This window comes from Mercurialis annua, linkage group LG1-X, assembly GCF_937616625.2.
Source record: "Mercurialis annua linkage group LG1-X, ddMerAnnu1.2, whole genome shotgun sequence".
Lineage (NCBI taxonomy): Eukaryota > Viridiplantae > Streptophyta > Magnoliopsida > Malpighiales > Euphorbiaceae > Mercurialis > Mercurialis annua.
Window position 1 is genome coordinate 43,441,131 of NC_065570.1, and position 21,127 is coordinate 43,462,257.

At 35.5% G+C, this 21,127-nt stretch overlaps 2 protein-coding genes across 2 annotated transcripts; one reads left to right on the forward strand and one right to left on the reverse strand.

Moving 5' to 3' along the window:
- Positions 1 to 5,431: 5,431 nt before the first annotated feature.
- LOC126670515 (uncharacterized) lies at positions 5,432 to 6,610 on the reverse strand. Its single transcript, XM_050364269.1, has one exon. The coding sequence runs from the start codon at positions 6,608 to 6,610 to the stop codon at positions 5,432 to 5,434; it is 1,179 nt and encodes a 392-aa protein (XP_050220226.1).
- Positions 6,611 to 8,606: 1,996 nt separating this feature from the next.
- LOC126669986 (CMP-sialic acid transporter 2) lies at positions 8,607 to 17,779 on the forward strand. Its single transcript, XM_050363642.1, has 15 exons — positions 8,607 to 8,854; positions 9,146 to 9,493; positions 9,617 to 9,673; positions 10,282 to 10,359; positions 10,876 to 10,920; positions 12,049 to 12,108; positions 13,795 to 13,917; positions 14,069 to 14,146; positions 14,602 to 14,671; positions 15,850 to 15,957; positions 16,129 to 16,262; positions 16,360 to 16,439; positions 16,984 to 17,029; positions 17,119 to 17,198; positions 17,278 to 17,779. Exons 2-14 carry the CDS (start codon positions 9,209 to 9,211, stop codon positions 17,167 to 17,169), a joined length of 1,215 nt encoding a protein of 404 aa, XP_050219599.1. The 5' UTR covers positions 8,607 to 8,854; positions 9,146 to 9,208; the 3' UTR covers positions 17,170 to 17,198; positions 17,278 to 17,779.
- Positions 17,780 to 21,127: the final 3,348 nt, after the last annotated feature.

Genomic DNA, 21,127 nt, shown 5'->3' on the forward strand with positions numbered 1-21,127 from the left:
CCTACATGCTTTTATGAAAGCAAGACTAACTTTAATGGTACCTGGATATAGCTGACCTATGGCGATCCTCAAACCTCTACACAACTCTACTAAGAAAGGATCCAACGGAAACCTAAGACCAGCAGCAAACTGTTCCTAAAAAACAATCGCCCTGCAAGACGAACCCGGAGACCCAAAGGCAGGTTCATGAGCTCCAGGCAACATGACTCTATAATGAGACGGGAAATTATACTTAAAATAAATATCTAAAACTTCATCTTTACGAAGGCAAGAATCGGCAATGGCCATAGCAGCATACTCGGTTTTGGCTCTACTAGACGCCATCTCAGAGCAACACAATACAAACAGGAATTATCCAGAAATTGACAAAGAACAAGATCAAACAAGAGAAATATACAAGAACACCAAGAACAACAAAAGTAATTTCCCAGAATATTTATCAGAAAATACAGATGATGAAGTAAGCAAAGGAGTTGTTCTAAACCCTTAAAGCTCAAACAAAGAATATAAAGGTACCTGAAATCTCAAACTGAAAAAACGAACAAATGCAGAAAGATCACAAGAAAATGAAGATGAAAATAATCTCAAAGTGAAAATGGAGAGCTTTCAGAAATAAGTGGAAATGGGAAAAGAAACACGAACAGTTTAAGTTCGAGGAACAAGATGACGGCAAATCATTACAAAGCATCAACAAGCGACGCGTGGCAAAAGAAGAGAAAATAAAATCTTATTGGAGAAGTAAAACGACTCGCCAGAATATAAAACAACTCAGCCCTAAAAAAGCTAAAATTTACTTAGGCATAAATACCAAGATTTTAGCTCACTTGCGGGGAGCTAATGATGGATACGAAATCCTATCTTAATTAAAATGGAGCTGAGTCGCAGGAGATCCACTCTCAGACGATACCGGACTCCCGCCAGAAGAACTAAATATATAAGGAAGATGGCCGAATCCATAGGATCCGCCATGATTTCATTCAACAGGATGAAGACCGAATCCTTGAGGACTCGGACAAAGCGCGTCGATCCTGAGATTCGAATAGATCGCCAAATCTAATACACAATCTCGAAGTATCTTTCCTATTTGGATGTCAATTCCAACTTAGGAAGATAAGCTCTAACTTAGAAAGACGAGACTATTTAGAAAGACGTTCCTAAATAGGACTCATATCTGAATAAGGAAGATTACTCCTAATCAGGGTCAAACCCTAAAAAGTAGGATTCACTTTCCTACTGCAACACTGCTAGGTATGCAATCATCTACTATAAAAGGAGCATGAGATATGCCTAAACACACAATTACATTCATGTACTCAAAATGTTGACTTTAGTATCGGAGAGTTAATCGGACAACCACCGTCAAGTTAGCTTCTACCCTGTTTTGCAGTTCTCATGGACCGGTTCAGAAGGTAGACACCATTAAAAAAAAGTGTAAATAAGTAAGCGAATAGTGTATTCTAGGAAATTACCATAAAAATATTTGTATTTTGAATTGACTCGTAATATAAATTATTTTTTATTTTTAGTTATATTTTAAATGTTTTTATTTAGTTTTTTCAACAAAAATATATTTATTTACTTTTATAGGGAGTAACAATTATAGAACAAATAGTTTCAATACATTCTTTACTTCTAGCCACACATGCATGGCCATCGCACTCTATATGTTATATATACAAGCTTAGGTTGAACTTTTTCAGTTTTACATGAGAAATTAAACAAAAATGAAAACACAAAATCTGCCCATAAAATATCATATTTTATCAACACTCCAGCTTGAGATAAAAAAAATTATTGTCTAAACTCGGCCCAAAGCGGACAGAGCTGGACGGTCCAAACGGTTAACCAGAGCATCATATAAATTAGAAGAACTATTTACCAACTTTACTTACACTTTGAGGTTCTGCTATATTTTAATTTTAATATATATTATTTGGAAAAAAAAACAACCCAATAACGATAATTGTTTTGTCAAAACATATTTTTTTTAAAAAAAACATTTCATCCAACATTTAATAACTTTCACTCGGTAGTTAAATTTCTTTTGCTCGTCATCTATAAAATTTTGTTTTATTTGCTCTGTATCGAGATGTATCTTTTAGATATAAAATATGTATTTAAAATGTATTTTTTATAAATAAAATTAAAAGCATAAAAAGCGAAAAAAATTTAGATAAAGATGAAATATTTACATTTAGAGTGTATTTTTGAAAATTATTGACTTTTTTGGATGGTTTAATGGTTGATGTTATATTATTCCATATTTGTAAATTGTATAATGAAATTTAATAAATAAAATATTACTTAAATGTAATAATCTCATATTTAAATGTCACAGTTTCTACATGCATCCAATAAAAATATTTTTTTTTGTTACAGGGGAAAGAGGCAAAGTCTAAGCAAAATTAGAAACTGATATTCCTATCATACAAGGTGCCATAACGGTCGTGTTTGAGCCAAGGTAGAAGGCTCGAGGGCGGGTTCTCGTGATAAGATCAGCCGATAATGTAGTCATCACTCATCGAAGCCAAGTGGTCTGCCGCAAAATTCGCTTCTCGATAAACATGCTTCATTTTTATCTCCCAATTTATGTTAAGCAACTCGCTGATTGCGCCAACAATATTGGAAAAGTGGCCAACCCCTGATTGCTTCACAATCATGTCCACAGCAGCCTTACTATCAACTTCCAGCTCAATTTTCTGAAGCCCCATCCTCCAAGCTAACTGCAACCCAATAAAGATACCACGCAGCTCCGCTTCCATAAATGATCCCTCTCCCAACGTAGCAGAGAAGCTGGCTAGCCATCCCCCAAGATCATTTCTGATAATACCACAAGCTTTAGCTATGCCCGTCGCCGAGCTATAAGCCCCATCAGTATTGATCTTGTACCAAGATGAAGGCGGGAAAGTCCATCCGACTTGAATGTCCTGTCTACCACGAGGAACACCTGAAAGAAAATGACGATTTGCTTGGGCCTGTTGGATATAACCGACTCTTTGAAAAATATCATCAACCCACCACATTAATGGCTTCTTTCCTATTACCAAACACCGTATTGTTTCTCCAAAGCCAGATGCGCCAAAGCGAGACACCAAAAATACATCTCCAGTTCACATTTTTCTTAACGTTCTCCTTTCCCAGCAGATTACGCAGCACCCAATCTTTAAAATCTAACCCGAAAAATTTCTCCTTCGCATTAGGGTCAATGATTCTCAGCCACAACTGCTTAGTATAAATACAGCTGCGAAAAATGTGCTCCAAGTCTTCCTCTAAAGCAAAGCATCGAGAGCAGGACTTATCATTCGAGATATGCCTACAAAACCGTCCAACATTACTCAAAAGTTTACCATGAAACATAAGCCACAACATATGTCTGATTCGTTCAGGGCCCGGCCATTTCCAGATAGCATTCCAGCACACATCTTCATCATCCCATGTGCTAGCTTCCAAACTCTTATAAGCCGAGCTCGTAGTGAACAGCCCTGACGACGAGTGGCCCTGGAAAATTTGGTCTTCTCCATACCCATGTTTAAGGGGAATGAATTTAGCAATCGTAATTAAGCAAGAATTAGGCAATAAATTAGAGAATTTATCCCACCGCCAAACCCCATTTTCATCAACATAAGAGTTAACAGTAGCTTCCATCTCATCCCCAGGAACCATATTAACCGCCCTTTTTAAACGAATCTCATCATCACCAAGCCACGGGTCGAGCCAAAAACGAATTTTAGACCCATCTCCAAGGGCCCATCTCACACCATTACAAATATTCGGCCAAATCCTGCTGAGAGCTTTCCAGAGGTGAGAAGCACCTAAGACTTTATTAAGATTAGCATAATTATTAGCATCAAAATCGTACTTAGCCCTTAGCATTTTCACCCAATAAGCCTCCGGGTTAGCGAGAACTTGCCAACCAAGCTTCATGAGTAAAGCTTTGTTCATAGATACCATATTCTTGAAACCAAGACCCCCATGATTCTTGGGTTGACAAACAGTTGCCCACTTCACAAGGCTTATCTTCTTAACATCGTCTGACGCTTCCCATAGGAATTTCCTACACAACATCTCAATATAATCACATTTACCTTTAGGGAGAGCAAGCGTTTGCATCGAATAGAGGGGAATGGCAGCTAGCACAGATTTGGCCAAGGTGGCCCTGCCTGCCATAGCCAAAGAGCTCGCTCTCCAACTAGCAAATCTTGTCTTAACCCGCTTCAGAATGTTAGACGTATGCCTTCTTGTAAGACGTCCATGCAAAAGAGGAATGCCCAGGTAATTACCTAAATCGGAGGTAATATTAAATCCCAATTTTGCTGCAATAGCATTGCCAAAAGTAGCGTCAACGTTGCGAGAGAAGAGAACTTTCGTTTTTTCTTTATTAATTCTTTGCCCTGACGAAGCATAAAAAGTAGACAGCACCTTGTTAATCACATCAGCCTGCTCAAGGGACGCCTCACCAAATAAAAGGAGATCATCGACAAAGAAAAGATAAGGAAGTTCAGGGCAGTTTCGTCTCATTTTCAAAGGCTTCCAGTGGCGATTGGCACACTCTTGATTAATAAGGTGCCCTAGTCTTTCGATGCAAAGCACAAATAGGTAGGGGGAGAGCGGGTCTCCTTACCGCAATCCACATGACGGAGAAAAGGATTGTAAGGGGCAGCCATTCCATAGGATGCTCATAGTCGGCGTAGTAACACACATCATGATCACATTCGAAAGATAAGCTGGAATACCAACTTCAGAGAGGGTATCTTTAAGGAAATCCCATGAAATCTTGTCGTAAGCTTTCTCTAAGTCGATTTTAATAGCCATAATCCCTTTTCTCCCTTTTTTAATTCGCATATTGTGTAAAGCTTCTTGAGCCAAGATTGTGTTATCGGTTATATGCCGACCCGCTACAAAACTAGTTTGAGCCGGGTTAATGATGTGTGGCATAATAACCTTAAGCCTATTAAATATAACCTTAGTAATGATTTTATAGCTCACGTTACAAAGGCTTATAGGTCTAAGAGACTTAAGCGAAATAGGATTTGCACACTTCGGAATGAGAGTAATAAGCGTATGATTAACCTTATCTGGCATATTATTTCCGGCAAAAATTCCTTTCACAAAGTTGCACACTCCCACCAACAATGTCCCACTGACTTTGAAAAAACATAGCATGCAAACCGTCTTCTCCGGGAGCTTTTAGAGGCTTCATATCCCATAGAGCCTCTCTGATTTCTGCTAACCGAACTGGGTTAGCTAAGTCAACAACAAGCTGATTACTCATGCAAGGAAAACATCCTTGAACAGGGAATGGCCTATCAGCATTGTTATTTTGTGTATAGAGAATAGAAAAAAACCCAGTCGCCATCTGCTTCAAACGACTTTGGTCTTCTACAATGTTACCCTCAGAGTCTTGAAGAACCCGAATATTATTGAATCTTCTTCAATCCTTCACCTTATTATGAAAATAATTCGTGTTGCAGTCTCCGTCAATAACCCAATCGTTCCTTGATTTTTGGATCCACAGAAGCTCCTCCTGATAGAAAGTAGTATCCAACTCCTTCTTAAGCTCATCCTCCAACACATTCAGCTTATCCGAGTAATAAAATTCTCTAGCTTTTTGAATCCCATAGAGTCTGGACAATAGATTATCCTTTCTTTTGAAGATATTACCGAACACTGTAGTATTCCATCGTTTCGCCTGGACCGCAAAATTCTCTATGGAATCAGCAAGGGAACTAGCATTATTCCAGCTTTGACGAACAAGGTCTTTGAAACCATCATTTCCAATCCACGCCGCCTGAAACCTGAAAGGCTTAGGTCCTGAAGAAAGATGGTGCTGCTTGTTGAATTGAATAAAAATGGGATTGTGGTCGGATTGGATTCTGGGAAGATGAAGGACGTAAAAGTAGTTGAATTTTGAAGTCCACCTATCATTACAGATAAAAATGTCCAGTCTTTTGAAAAGGGTACCTCGTTTCCAAGTAAACTGAGACCCGCAGAACCCAAGGTCGATTAAACTGTGACTTTCAAAAAAGCTTCTAAACTGTCTACACCCACCACCATTACCATAAGCACCCCCTTTCCTCTCGTTATCATACAAAGCTGCGTTGAAATTACCTCCTAACATCCAAGGTTCCGCTATCAAAGTAGCTAAAACATTCAAATCAGTCCATAAGTGTTGCCTTAGCGTGGCGTTAGGGCTAGCGTAAACAATGGTAAGTAAAAACGTCTCGGTGCCATCGACAATTCTCAAATGAATGAAGTATTTATTATTGTCCAACACAACAATATCATATTTTTGATTCCATATAATCCAGATACCCCCTGAGAATCCCACCGCTTCTACTCTGTGGGAATAAAAATAGCCACTGTTTTTGATGAAAAGATAAGCTTTGACACCACTAATTCTTGGTTCAAGAATTCCAATGATATCAAAAGAGTATTTTCGGCAGAAATTCTTGAAAACTCTCATAAAACCTTTAGATCCCGCTCCTTGAACGTTCCACACCATAATCTTTTTATTGTCAGACATCAAAAATAAGAGAAGGTGACTAGAGGCATAATTATAACAGGATATGCGAAATCCCTTCCATGTCTTCAGAATCAAAGACTCTCCCATTTTCCACTCCTGTCATATCATCCCCTATCATCATATTGGAGCTGTCATCGTGGCATATTCTTAATATTTGCAGGCTCATTGGCTTTATCCATAGGTCCAGGGTCAATATTCATCACTTCTAAACTCCCCTTACTTTCTTTCGCTGGTGTCATATATCCAGGTGGGATATTAGGATTTTGATTTTTAGAGTTGTATTTGACAGTAACCACTGAATGTTGCATGGTGTTAAGGGACGTGCTTGCATTTTTCACTACAAACCGGGCTTTGGCTTTAGCAATTGGGCTTCCTGGGCTGTTCACCGTGGTCTGCTTATGGACAGAATCTTGTAGTTGACTAGGGACACTCTTGTCTTTCTTTGCATGAGATTCGTTGGCATTAACCTTTTTAGATTTTATCTTGGGATTACTGATTGAGCAATTAGCTTCCTCTGATGTCGGCTGTATTTCCTCAACCTCCATATCCTTCTCCGCTTCTTCCATATTCAAAATATCAAATCTGTTGCTAGGGATATGTTTTCCTTGATCAACAGAAGATCCTTGCCCCTTTTTAGGAATGTCGTTATTTCCTACCAATTTTCCTTTTCTCCCCACCATCATCCAAGGCCCAAATTTAGGGCTTCCATTTTTGCTTCCGCCACCAAGTTTCTCACCTTCCTTCCCAGTAATGGCAGCAAGCTCCACCTCCGCCACCATAGAGTTCTTGATAACGTGTGGGCAAGAATCTTTAACATGGCCAAAGCGACCACATTCAAAGCATATGCGGGGGAGGCATTCATATTCAACAAATTGAACATTCCCATCCAATCTGAAATGAGAAACTAACAGTTTTTTAAGATCCAGTTCAACCGCTATCCGAGCAAACTTGCCCCTTTCCGCAGCTTCAGTGCAATAATCAATCTTAATAACTCTTCCAATAACTGAGCCAATATATTTCAGGACCTTCTTGTTGTAGTAATGAATTGGCATACGCGGTAAACGAACCCACGCATTGATGAACCTGATTTCGTCGTTCGAAACATCAAAACTAGGACACCATTCCTGAACTGAGAGATAATGGCCAAGGATAACCCACGGACCGCCAGTAATGACTGTTTCCAAATCATAACTGTTCTTGAATTTCACAAGAAAATAGTTGTTTTCTAGATCAATAACATCAAAAGAATCGGTGAAACTCCACATCGATTCAAGTCTGTTGCATAGATTTCGATAGCCAATCGTTAGTAACTTGATGACCACCGTAGTACGCCATTGATTTGCTAGCTCCTTTCGAACTCTCTCAGAGAAAGAGATTTCATGCATTCCGTTATCTTTGGAAACATTAACGTCTTCATCCTCCACCGCAAAGTCTTCTGTAAATCCCGCAAGAATTTCCTCCCTTTCCCTGTCAGACTGGGTTAACTTATCCTTGAAGGACATAACTGCTGGAGGAGCCGATCTGCTTTCCCCTTCTCTGAATTTAGCCTTCTTGGTAGACCTGTCATCTTCTGCCGGTTCCCGGACTTCCTTCAACAAAGACTCTCCTCCTTCCATAGACCTTAACTTTATTAGATTAATTAATAAAAATATATTTAAGTTATAATAATAAAAGAATTAGATGGAGTTTGCAAATTTGAAGTAAAAGAGGTTGATCTAATTTTTTAATACAACTAAAAATAAAAAGAGTGTGCATTGCAAAAATTGAAGGAATTTTGAAAAGAAACAAACTCACTCACCAATTTGAAAACAGAACATCTAACAACAATTTCAACCGAAAGAAACACCCTACCAAAATTAATATTAAAAAAACGTAAAAAGAATAATTAGTCCGTCACCAACACCCTGAATGACATATGACGGTGAAATCTGATTCGCCCACACTTCCTTTGACTTCACAACTCGACATGCAAATCGGATTTTCTATTGGACCGTCACGCAATTCCACCATAACAAAAACAAGCACTAAAGTCGTTTTCCGTTAACCATAAATAAAAATATAAATATAAATAAAGTCTGGCTAGCTCTTTCTCAATTATCAGTGAAATCGGAGAGAATTTCAATTGCATATTCTTCGCATCTCCCTCTACTTTCTTCAGCATTTCAAATTCTTGTTTCCTTTTTCAATTTCTAAATTCCATTTCTGCTGTATTGTTTAATAAAACTCCGGTGGCGGGAGAGTGCGACCGCTCTTCGGATCCGATCGGAAATTTTCCCCGGCGGCGGCAACGCCATTTTTGTCAGAAAATGCAATATTCACTGTAACAATTAGGTAATGTCAAGATCTAATCTTACTATTGCTATTCGATATTTTGTTTTTGGATCTGTCAATTACTGTTTCTTCATTTAATTATATGATATTGAAGATCTGATTTATGTTTTTAATAACTAGTAAATGGATCAGAGGAAAAGAAATTATCAAAAATGCTTTCTTTTATTTATTTAATACCATTTTTATAGCATTCTTTGTTGAATTGCAGATTCTTAAGTTATGGAGCTGGTATGTAGTTGACTGAGTTTTGTAAATGTTGTTGATTTATTGATTTGTTTTTGTTTTTGGTAGGTTGAATTTTGGCAAGTGTATGTGTGTATTGTGATATAGTAATAAAAGGAGTTAGGTGAACTGATGAAAAACGGGATGATAGAGTGCAGTGTTTGCCATTCCAAATTGGTATCGCCCAGTGCTAAAACTGTTTCGAGAGCTTATGATCGACATAAGAGTAGAATTTCATCCAAGCAACGTGCTCTTAATGTGCTTTTGGTTGTTGGCGACTGCATCCTTGTCGGTTTGCAGCCTATTTTGGTTTATATGTCCAAGGTAGATGGGAAATTCAAATTTAGCCCAGTTAGTGTTAACTTCTTGACAGAGGCTGCAAAGGTTATATTTGCACTTGTTATGCTTTTGATCCAGGTACTTTTCTGTAAATTTTTCCCTATTATTCAACCATGGGGATGCAAGAATTGAATTAGATTAGTCTTTTGGTACGGTTTAGAGATGGAAATCAATTTAATGATTTTTGTAATGATTATGCAGTCAAGACGTCAGAAAGTTGGAGAGAAGCCTCTTCTCTCAATTTCTATATTTGTACAGGTACTATTTGTTACTGCTTACAGATGAATTTTTCATTACAGTCTCCTTGTTTGTTGTTTTCTGTAAATTCAATCAGCTTTCTCAATCAAAAATCATTTGCAGTATCTTCTGGGACTATTTGCCAATGCTTAGAGAAGTTACAGTTCTGTTTAGGTTGAAGTTCTACCAAATTAAACAAATTGTAATTTTTTAGAGGAAACTAAATACCTATCCTGCTCATTTTGCTTGATTGTTAAATTTATCACTGCAATGTAAAGAAAGGATAAAACTGATTAGACTTATGACATGATAGTGATTTGAACTTACAGTCGAACATGTATGCTTGAAAATTCTTCTTGGCTTCCATGTCTATGGTCTTGGGACCTTGTGAAACTTCCTACCCTCGCGGTTTTTAAATAATTTTTATAGTATTTATCTAATAAGCTGACAATATATACACGACTTCTACAAAACATGCCAATAAGTTTTTTTGGGGTATGGTTCTTTTGTAATGATCTAACTGCTCAACTCTTCAGATGCATGATAACTGTAATACTCTTCTTCCTATCTGGTGCAATGACTAACCTTGTGACTGATTGCACTAAATAATGAGTTCTGCATTTTTGCAGGCAGCTCGTAACAATGTTCTTCTGGCGGTTCCGGCTTTTCTTTATGCTATCAACAACTATCTAAAGTTCACCATGCAGGTATAATCTTATACCACATTTCAATTTTCCACTAGATATGCATCGCTGCATGCATAGGCAATTTAACAAGGCACATTTCCATGTTGCGCACATACCATTGGGTTGCATTTGGGTCAGATAAATAATCTTTTTCTAATGGTGCAAAATTATAGGGTGATAGTTTTAGTAATTGTAACACTTTTGCAGCTCTGCTGCTATTTTATTTTCTAGCTACGTAACAATAGACTGAGTTTTTAATATATTGATACTTCTTAAATTGCTCTTACCCTGACAAGCTAATTAGGATGCAACTGTTGCTAGCTACATCAAAAATATGGGTGAATTGATTAAAGAATCTATTTCACCATAATTGTTATGATAAATGTTAACCATTTTCTCATCAACTATAAAACCAGAAGTTTCTGGTCATCTGAAATGAACTTGCAATCACTCGTTGTATAATGTTAATATGACATGATGAGAGCTGAACTGCTTGTTTAAAGTTGATTCTGTTAACAATACCTATTTATTTTGCAGCTGTATTTCAATCCTGCAACCGTGAAAATGCTAAGCAATTTGAAGGTAATTGGCGATTTATGATATACTCAATTTGTCCAAAATGATAGGCAATATTCCAAGTTTCTTTGTCCCTAATTAAAGACACTAAATTAGTACTTTAATGAGTAATTGTCATATTCATATATACCCTCATTAATTATAGTAGAATGTATTAGAAAGAAAATAAAGATACAAAAAGACAAAAATTACTATTCAATTAAATAAAGGTTGGTATTTTTCTATAAATTAACTCATTTTACCTAGAGAAACAAAAAAATTTAATACGTGTAATTGTTCTAAACTGCCTATCAATTTGGAATGGAGGGAGTAAATTATAAGGTTAATGTCATAAAAATTCACCAACTTTACATGTTTTCTCATTTTAATCACGCAATTTAAATTTTCTTATTTTCATGCACGAATTACCACTTTTTCTCAAATTCAAGCACGGTGCTGAGGTGTCACGGCTCCATTAGTGTAATTTGCTGAGATGGAGGTCATTTACACCAACGAATGAGTGCCACCTCAGCACTGTGCATGAATTTGAGAAAAAGTGATAGTTCGTGCATGAAAATGAGAAAATTTAAACTGTGTGATTAAAATGAGAAAACGTGTAAAGTTCGTGATTTTTTTTTACAATAACCCTAAATTATATGTATTGCATTTTTCATTTTTTCATTTGCTCATTTTAGATAGTAAGATACATTATTAGTATATATCAGCATTCTAAATATATATGAGGTAGAAGTTTTCATGTTAGCATGCACCATGGTATCACTGTTTTTCTCTGGAAAATTAAATTTGTAATTTTACTCGAATTACAAAACTATATGATATTTAGAAAACTTGATATAAATAAATACACTACAGTTCTGAGGTTGGGCTTAGGTAATTTGGAATTGTGTCTCATGTATTTTGGCATACATGTTTGTTGTGTATAAATCTGCGATACTCAAATTTTCTCGCGGTAGCTGGATTTGTGAAAACAAATGAGTATTAGGCTATAGACCGGAAGGCTATTTTGACATCTTATACATGTGGTTCTCCTTAGTCTAGTCAAGCCTTGACATCACATGTGGCAATATTTATGCCCAAAAGGCAGAAATTTTATTTCCTATTTTGTAATGTGTAGGCTGATAATTTCCTTAACAGGTATTGGTGATTGCTGTTTTGCTAAAGATGATCATGAAGCGCCGATTTTCTGTACTTCAGGTCAGTTATAAATTCTAACTGAAATTTATAGTGCCTAGCTAGGTTTTTTGGATTTACTAGTTTTTAGGCACGTGAGTGTTATTTATCTCATAATTATTTGTAGTTCGATTTAAAAAATAATTTGTTATAATAATATTAATTTTTTAATAGTGGTTATATTATAATTATGTGTGTTAATTATTTTAGGCTTAATGTCTTAAAAAATCCTGACCTTTCACCCCTTTCCAATCTTACCCTGACGTTGCAAATCTGTCAATTTTACCCTATTTTACATTTTTTCATTTCAATTGTACCCTAAAGCATAAAATTGACCTTTTTTTATTTGGTAAAAATTCTCTAAATTGACCCTTTTTGCATTAGATTAACTTTTTATATTAAATTGACAATTTTAAAAAAAAATTTATTGAACTTTTGTCAAATAAATAAAGGTCAATTTTATGCTTCAGGGTACAATTGAAATGAAAAAAAATGCAAACTGGGGTAAAATTGACAATTTTTCAACGTCAGGATAGGATTGAAAAGAGGATGAGAGGTCGGGGTTTTTTGAGGCATTAAGCCATTATTTTATCAATTATAAATAAATTATCTATAATTAAGGGGACTCTATTTCTATAGTAATTTTTTTCCTTTGACAAAATTATCCTTCTTTTGTCAAGAAAGAGAAAAAGTTATTCAAATTAGATAACGGTGATTTTGACAAAGTAAAAACTTTGCTTTGTCCCTATCAATTGTTGCTATGAAAATAGCACCACCTATATTATTATTTATAATTTTAATTTTAATTTTTAATTATATTAATTGTTGATAGAGATAATTATTTTAATTTTATGTATTATTTATTTGACACATTATTAACTAATAATTTCATAATTATTTATAACTTGAATTGGAACTTAATTTTGTATATTCATATTAAATTTTATAGGATTCTTTTTGAACAAAGGTTATTGCTGTCCTTGAACTTGTGCGTAATGGTCAATTAACTCACACTTGGTTATTTTAATCAATTAAGGACAATTTTTTTATTATTTTTAGGTCAATTAGGGACAATGCTCTCTATTTTTAAATTAATTAACCCCTAAATTGGGTCATCGCAGTCCCTAAATGCGTTCATTTTGTATATTTTGAGGTTAATTGACCTAAAAATAGGGAGTATTGTCCTTAATTTACTAAAATAGCTAAGTGCGAGTTAGTTGACCATAACGCACAAGTTCAGGACGGCGATTACCCTTTGCTCGAATCTTATTAGTTCTATTACTAGCATAGTATGTCAATATCATTAAAATCTCATTGATAATAATTAACAATAAAAATAATTATATTCTTATGTTAATTTTAAACACAAGTTATTTGATTATTTTGTAACTATTTATAACTTAAACTGAAATCTAATTTCATATAATTCTATTAGTTTTAAACGGAGTATAGTATTTCAATGTCATTAATAATTATAGACCTATAAGGTAGTGAAAAATAAATTATTAGAGTAGTTCTACTAAATAAATTTTGATAGAGATTATTATTGTACTTTTGGCTGTCCCCCTTTACTTTCACATTTTTAAATATGTTATAGAATCATAGATATAAATTTTAAGAGTCATCAACGTTTTTGTTTTAGGTACATATAATATATCATTTCATGTTTTTTGTTCGGAAAGAAATAACTTATTTGCTGTTCCATAACAGTGGGAAGCTCTAGCTTTATTGCTCATCGGCATTAGTGTGAATCAGCTTCGTTCTTCATCTGAAGGTACTACTTCAACAGATCTTCCGCTTGCAACGATTGCATACGTTTATACATTAATCTTCGTAAGTGATTTATGTATTCTTTGTTTGTTATAGTAATACCTGCATGTTTAGCACCTTGAGGGGCTGGCTTTACAAGCAGGTTGGATTCAAATGGGTTTTGTAAACGATTTTTCTCCTTCTTGAACTTGTTTCTTGCTTATGAAATCACCAGGTAACTGTCCCATCTTTGGCTTCAGTCTACAATGAGTATGCTCTGAAGAGCCAGTATGAGACAAGCATATATCTTCAGGTAATATGTCAGGGTCGAGCATATTGTTTTTATGCTAAATCAAGATAATCATTTCACGTTTATTTCATGTGTTTCGTTGCTCATACATTCAATTCACCATGTTAATACCATTGAATAATTTGTTTTTCAAACCTTTACCCATATTTTAATGTCAAAATCCTTAATTAGTTTCCACCTGTAATTTCTTAGAAAATATAAATGCATTTTACTATCACTAATAAAGAATGGCCCTGGGTACTGGTTGATACCCGCTACTGGTTTGAAATTTGAATCTCGCTTCTTTTTATTTAAGAAATTGTATGGTTTTGAACAATTTTTAGTTTTTTTTTAAGGATAACAACTTTTAGTTTAGAAATACAATTTGCCTTGAGTTGAATCTGCAGTATGGATTTCATCTTCTGATGCTGATTAGTAATTTCAGTAAGATCTTAATTTTGACTAGCTTTGGCTTTCAGAACTTATTTTTGTACGGGTATGGCGCTATCTTCAATTTTCTAGGGATTCTGGCAACTGTAATTATCAAAGGTATGTACATGACTGTCTTTATTATAGGAAGGAAAAAAAAAAAACCTTGTCAATTCTTAAATCCTGCTTTTCTGTATTTCCATCAGTTTGGTTTGCTTTCCATGAAGTTTATAGTGACCTATGTATATTGGATTCAGCTTTCTAGTTTATACTTGATCCTATTGCTTGTGACTATTGAAAAGGAAAGCTCTTTTGATATTTCAAATTGCGACAAAATACTCAAAACATGACTATTCCAAAGAGAACCTTATACTTACCTGTTGGGAAGCATAAGCCATTTTCCATTTCAATTAGAATTTGCACCTATATATGGTCAATGGTGATACCAGAAGATGCTGGAGGCTTGGTAAATTTCAGCCGGCAGATATCTATTCATAAAAGAAAAGTGGGTTGCTTGTTTGAAAAACTGTCTCACAGTGCTATTTGGTGGTAGGGATAGTGAAACTATTTTAATTCATAAAAGTAAAGTGGGTTGCTTCTTTGAAAAACTGTCTCACAGTGCTATTTGGTGGTAGTTTCAATTTATTGTTTTCTTTGCAACTATGAGATTGTGTAAGCGTGCATATTTTGGGCTAGTTTTAAACTATAATTCTTCATTGGAGATGTCTCCTATGTGGCACAAAACTATTTGGCTAGCTTCAGAAAGTACCATGGAGAAAGTTTACAATATTCTATTTGAAATCATGCACTAATAATTAACAATGGCTCAATAGACTTATGTAACTTGGTATATATTTATGGTATTATTATTGCATCTCTTGTACTTTGCTATGTGTCAGCACACATAAGTTTACTTGAACCATCTCTTTTAAAATTTATTTTAAGGCATACCTGTTTCCCATTTTAAATTAGATGATTCAGAATAATTCTAACTTTAAATGTCTTCCAATAAAACATATTTATTTTTTGTTTCTTATGGCTAATGTCGCACTGAATCCGTCTTTTAACCTTCATGTTTAAGCTTCATTTTTCCAATATTTCCCTGCTCACTGACATATATTTTATGGCTATTTGTTTCAAGAACCCCGGTGATTTAGTTATATAATGTCAATGGAAAATAATTTTGGCATTGAAAGTTCTTTTTGACACGAAAGTGCACCTTCACTAAAATTTCTTGCCTTTTTTTATATGATTATTAAGTAGTGACCTGTCATTTATAAAATGAATGAATGTCGCAGGTCCCAATAGCTTTGACATCCTGCAAGGTCATTCCAGAGCTACAATGCTTCTAATATGCAACAATGCTGCCCAAGGGATATTGTCCTCCTTTTTCTTCAAATACGCAGGTCAACTTCTGTATTTTTGTCCTTTCTGTCCTATATATGCGATACATTTGATGTTTATCTGCTAAAAGTATAATGGGATTTGGATCTATATATTTCTGATCTTATGTGTTATGGGGAATTATCGAATCCCACAATTGCATGCGTTCACAACATTGTTTTGTTTTTTTACAGATACAATCCTGAAGAAGTACTCTTCAACAGTTGCCACAATCTTCACAGGATTTGCATCTGCTGCTCTGTTCGGTCATACTTTGACAATGAATTTTATGTTGGGAATTTCCATTGTGTTCATCTCAATGCACCAGGTGACTTTGAAAGACAACTATTGAACTGGATTGATCATTTAATGTTTTGAGGGAAAAAATAACAAATTTAATTTTTTTCCCTTTATTGCTCTTTCAGTTCTTTTCAGCCCTTTCGAAAACCAAAGATGAACAGCAGAACGGGACAGTGGAAATAGTGGATGTTCAGGATGACCACAGGTGTGTTTTCCTTTTCCTTCTATTTACGGGATATCGGTGTGAAATCGGTTTTCAGTTTGGTACATTTGGACTTTTGGTTTTATCGAAATACAAGAACACTTAAAATCAAATAATAGTAAAACATTTTAACCATTTGAATACGTAAAAGTCTAATATTATTTCATAAGAACTTGTATTTTATATTATTGTTTTGATTTTCCAAAATCAAAATATTTAAAAGATTATATTAAATGAACTGAAGTGATCATTATTTGTTTGATATGGTTCTTTTGGCCGGTTTGGTTTGATGCGCACCCTATTTCAGGAAGAGGGTCGGATCCCTTGCTAAATATTTTGGGTGCTTGATTGGATTAATGTTGTGCTCGAGAAATCCAAGGAAAACTTTAAACAATCTGTTGTTCTTTTCTAACTTGAATGTGCATCAGAGATCTTAATTGAATCATATCATTTCCCAGCCAAATGGTTTATTTGTGGATAGATCGATGGCCAAACAAAATTAGCTATCATCTGCTTGCAATTATTTAGCTTTTTGTGCTATATGCAGGACAAAAGATGCATTCATAAATATCGCTGCTGGAGCGAATGAAGAGGTGATGACAATCTTCAAACCCCATTTGAAAACCAGTTTATAGTACTCTACTAGAATCTGACAAGCTCTGTTAATTTGTTTCATCTTCAGACTAGTCATCGTGTAGGGCCTGATGAAAGACAGCCGCTACTTCCAACCTAGTGCTTATTGGAGTATCTTACTTTGACAAGGTGAGATAATTAAATCGGTAATGTGCTCAAGCAGTAATCTCTGGAATGCTGAAGGTATTTGCTCATAAATTTATTTCAGGAATTTTTTAGGAAGGAATTCTTTTGGCAGGACTTATTGGACCATAGAGGAAATAAGTCGGTTGTCAGAATCACAAAATAAAAAAACAAATTCGATGTTTGCACATTTTAGATCCATTTCCTGCTTTTTCGGTTCTTCCTTGGTGGTACTCCAAGCTTTACTTCACACAGATACCTACATCATCTCGGATTTTTCGCTTCTAGCGACTTAGATGAAGATCAGAAAATCCCTGGCTGCCTGCCATTCAGCTTAAGAGTATCCTATTACTAGAACTTGTATTCTCTATCCTTAGAACAGTTGAGTTTTTTTTTTCTTTCTTTTTTTATCTTTTCAGCTATATGTTTTTTTGTTAGTTCTATAGGATTAGAACACAGATTATGATGCGAGACTACAGAAAAGAAACGAACAAGTATTAAAGAAACAATGTGAGAGAAATGCTCCTTTTTATTCATACTGAAAAATTACAATGGTATTTAAATGTATTCATTATACATTTACAATATGTGACGGTTCAATTCAACAAAAGCAAAAATATTGTGATTGCCTTTTTCAAGTAAAATGATGTCTCAAATATAGTCTAGTGCTCGTTCCATCTTTAAATCGTTCCTTGATGACCTTGTCGTATTTTCACAGGTTGATGGTTGCTAGGCGTTTATAATAAGTGATAGTAAGAGAAACTGAAAGAAATAGAATCTTTATTAATCACAAAGAAATTTTTACAAAGTCTGATTATCAGACACAGCAGCTACATTGTTGTATTTATAGATAGAAAAATAACTGCCTCACTCAGCTAACTATCTCTCGGACGAATCAAGCCTTGACACATCAGCTCAGAAAAGAACACACTATCTGCATTTGCTGAGCTGTATACAGCTGTATTTGCTGAGCTGTATTAAGCACGAGCTAAATGCTGATGAAGATTGGAGATTACTTACAGACTAAGTAAAACAGAAAACTCATGTGCTCACTTGTGAATCTGCACAACATTCTTGTGTGCTTATAACCTGGAGAAGCAACATCAGCAAGGTTTCCAGATCAGATTATGAAGTAAGCTGCATTACCCCCCCCCCCCCCCCCCCCCCCTTCAAGCTGGGTCATATAAATCCAAAAGACCCAACTTGGAAGTAGATTGAGTGAAAGATATAGGAGGAAGAGGTTTGGTGAGACAATCTGCCAACTGGTTAGCAGAAGTAACAGGAAGAAGCTTAATAACACCATCAGCAAGTTTCTCCCTGATTAAATGACAGTCTATAGCAATATGCTTAGACCTTTCATGATAAACTGGATTGTGTGCAAGTTGAATTGCAGACTGATTATCACAAAAAACTGTAGCAGGAAGAGGAGCAGTATGCTTCAAGTCTGCTAAAAGATAAGAAAGCCATTGCAATTCACAAGTCAATATGGCCAGGGCCCTGTATTCAGCCTCTGAACTGGATCTTGACACAGTGGTTTGTTTCTTAGACTTTCAGGATATCAAGGAAGTGCCTAAGAAAACACAATATCCAGAAATAGATCTTCTTGTATCAACACATGTGGCCCAATCTGAATTTGTAAAAGCCTGTAAATTCAGATTAGAAGTAGCTGAAAAGAAGAGACCTTTTCCAGGAGCAGATTTAAGATATCTCAAAACTCTATGTGCTGCTATCATGTGAGTAGTGGTTGGACAATCCAGAAATTGTGAAAGCTGTTGCACAGCAAAAGATAAATTTGGTCTTGTAACACAGAGGTAGAGCAATTTGCCAACTAACTGCCTGTACAGAAAATTATCTGGTAATGGATCACCATCACCCTTGCTGAGTTTCTTAGAAGTGACCATAGGAGTAGGAACTGGTTTTGCATCCAAAAACCCTGTGTCCTTAAGTAAATCCAAAATGTACTTTCTTTGACACAATGAAATGCCTTTAGCAGATCTGGCTACTTCAATGCCTAAGAAATATTTCAGTTGTCCAAGGTCTTTAATGCTGAAAGCATTGTGCAAAAAATCCTTGACAGACTGAATCTCCTTTGTACAGTTACTAGCAATGATAACATCATCCACATAAACTAGTAGAGCTGTAAAATTAGAGGATGTGGATTTTATGAACAAAGATGGATCTGCAGCAGAAGAACAAAAACCATTGGCAAGCAAAGCAGATGACAGTTTGGCATTCCATTGTCTGCTTGCTTGTTTGAGACCACATAAAGATTTTTGTAGCTTGCATACTTGAGATGGAATAGAGCTATGAAAGCCTGGAGGTAAAGACATATAGACATCCTCGGCAAGGTCACCATGCAGAAATGCATTATTGATGTCTAGTTGATGTAAATGCCAACCATGAACTGCAGCCAAAGCAATCAAAGTTCTGACTGTAGTCATTTTCACCACAGGAGAAAAAGTATCAAAATAGTCAATCCCTTCCTGCTGAGTATAACCCTTGGCAACTAATCTTGCCTTGCACCTTTCAACTGTGCCATCAGAATTAAATTTGAGTTTGTAAACCCATTTACAACCAATTGGTTGTTTTCCTTGTGGCAAATCTGTCAATCTCCAGGTGTTATTCTTCTCTAAAGCCTGTAACTCTGAATTCATAGCTGTCTTCCATCATTCATGTTTAATGGCTTCATTATAGCTTTTTGGTTCAGTGATGGCATCAATGGTCAGCACAAAATGTTTGTGAGATGCAGACAATCTGTCATATGTCATGACATTTGCTAAGATATGGGAGCTGGTGGCAGGTTTATTTAAAGAGGGAGGTAGATTATAAGAAAAATCTTTTAAGTGATCTGGTATGTGAGTGTTTGTGGTAGATCTCCTAAGTTCAGGAAAATCATCTGTTTGAAAAAGAGGGGGAGAAGGAGGAGATGGAATAGTTGCTGCATTCCAAGGATGAAAAGAAGTGATTTGTGGTGAAGGTGAACTGGTTTGAGGTGTTTGAGATAAAGAAGGAATATCAGAGTATGGTTCATAATCTAAGAATGAACCATCAGCAGAAGATTGAGTAATGGATGGAGAAGTTTTGGTTTGAGATGCAAAAGGGAAAATGTGTTCATAGAAAATCACATTCCTTGAAACTAAAAGTTTCTTATTATCTAGGGAATAAAATATATATCCCTTTGTAGCAGTAGGAATGCCTAGAAAAATACATTTCAATGCTCTAGCATCAAATTTTGACCTTCCATCACTGATAGTACTTGCATAACATAAAGAACCAAAAACTCTCAAATGACTCAGAACAGGTAAAGTGCCATATAACCTTTCATAAGGAGTTTGATTTGATATTACAGGAGAAGAAGTTCCGTTAATCAAATAATTGCTGCATGCTGAACACAATGGGACCAAAATTGCAGGGATAAAGAAGATTGAAATCTCAAAGCTCTTGCAACATTAAGTATATGTTGATGCTTTCTCTCAACTATACTGTTCTGTTCAGGGGTATAAACACAGCTGGTTTGGTGCAGAATCCCATTTTTAGTATAGAATTCATTGTCCATAAACTCAAGTCCATTATCAGTCCTAATGGTCTTGATTTTGGTATTAAACTGAGTTTGAACAAAAGCTTTAAAATCCTGCAAATTTTTCCTTGTTTCTGACTTATGCTTCATCATAAAAACCCAGGTGTATCTTGAATGACTATCAACTATGGTTAGAAAATACTTATAACCATTTATTGAACTGACAGAAACTGGACCCCAAATGTCTGCATGAATCAACTCAAAAATATGCTTTGTAAAAGAAGAACTTACAGGAAAAGGTAACTTCTTTTGTTTTGCATAATGGCAGACATCACAAGCTTGCTCCATATGACTCATAATTGAAGGTTCTAATCTCTGCATCTCCCTTAAAACCTTAGAGGACAAATGTCCAAGTCTG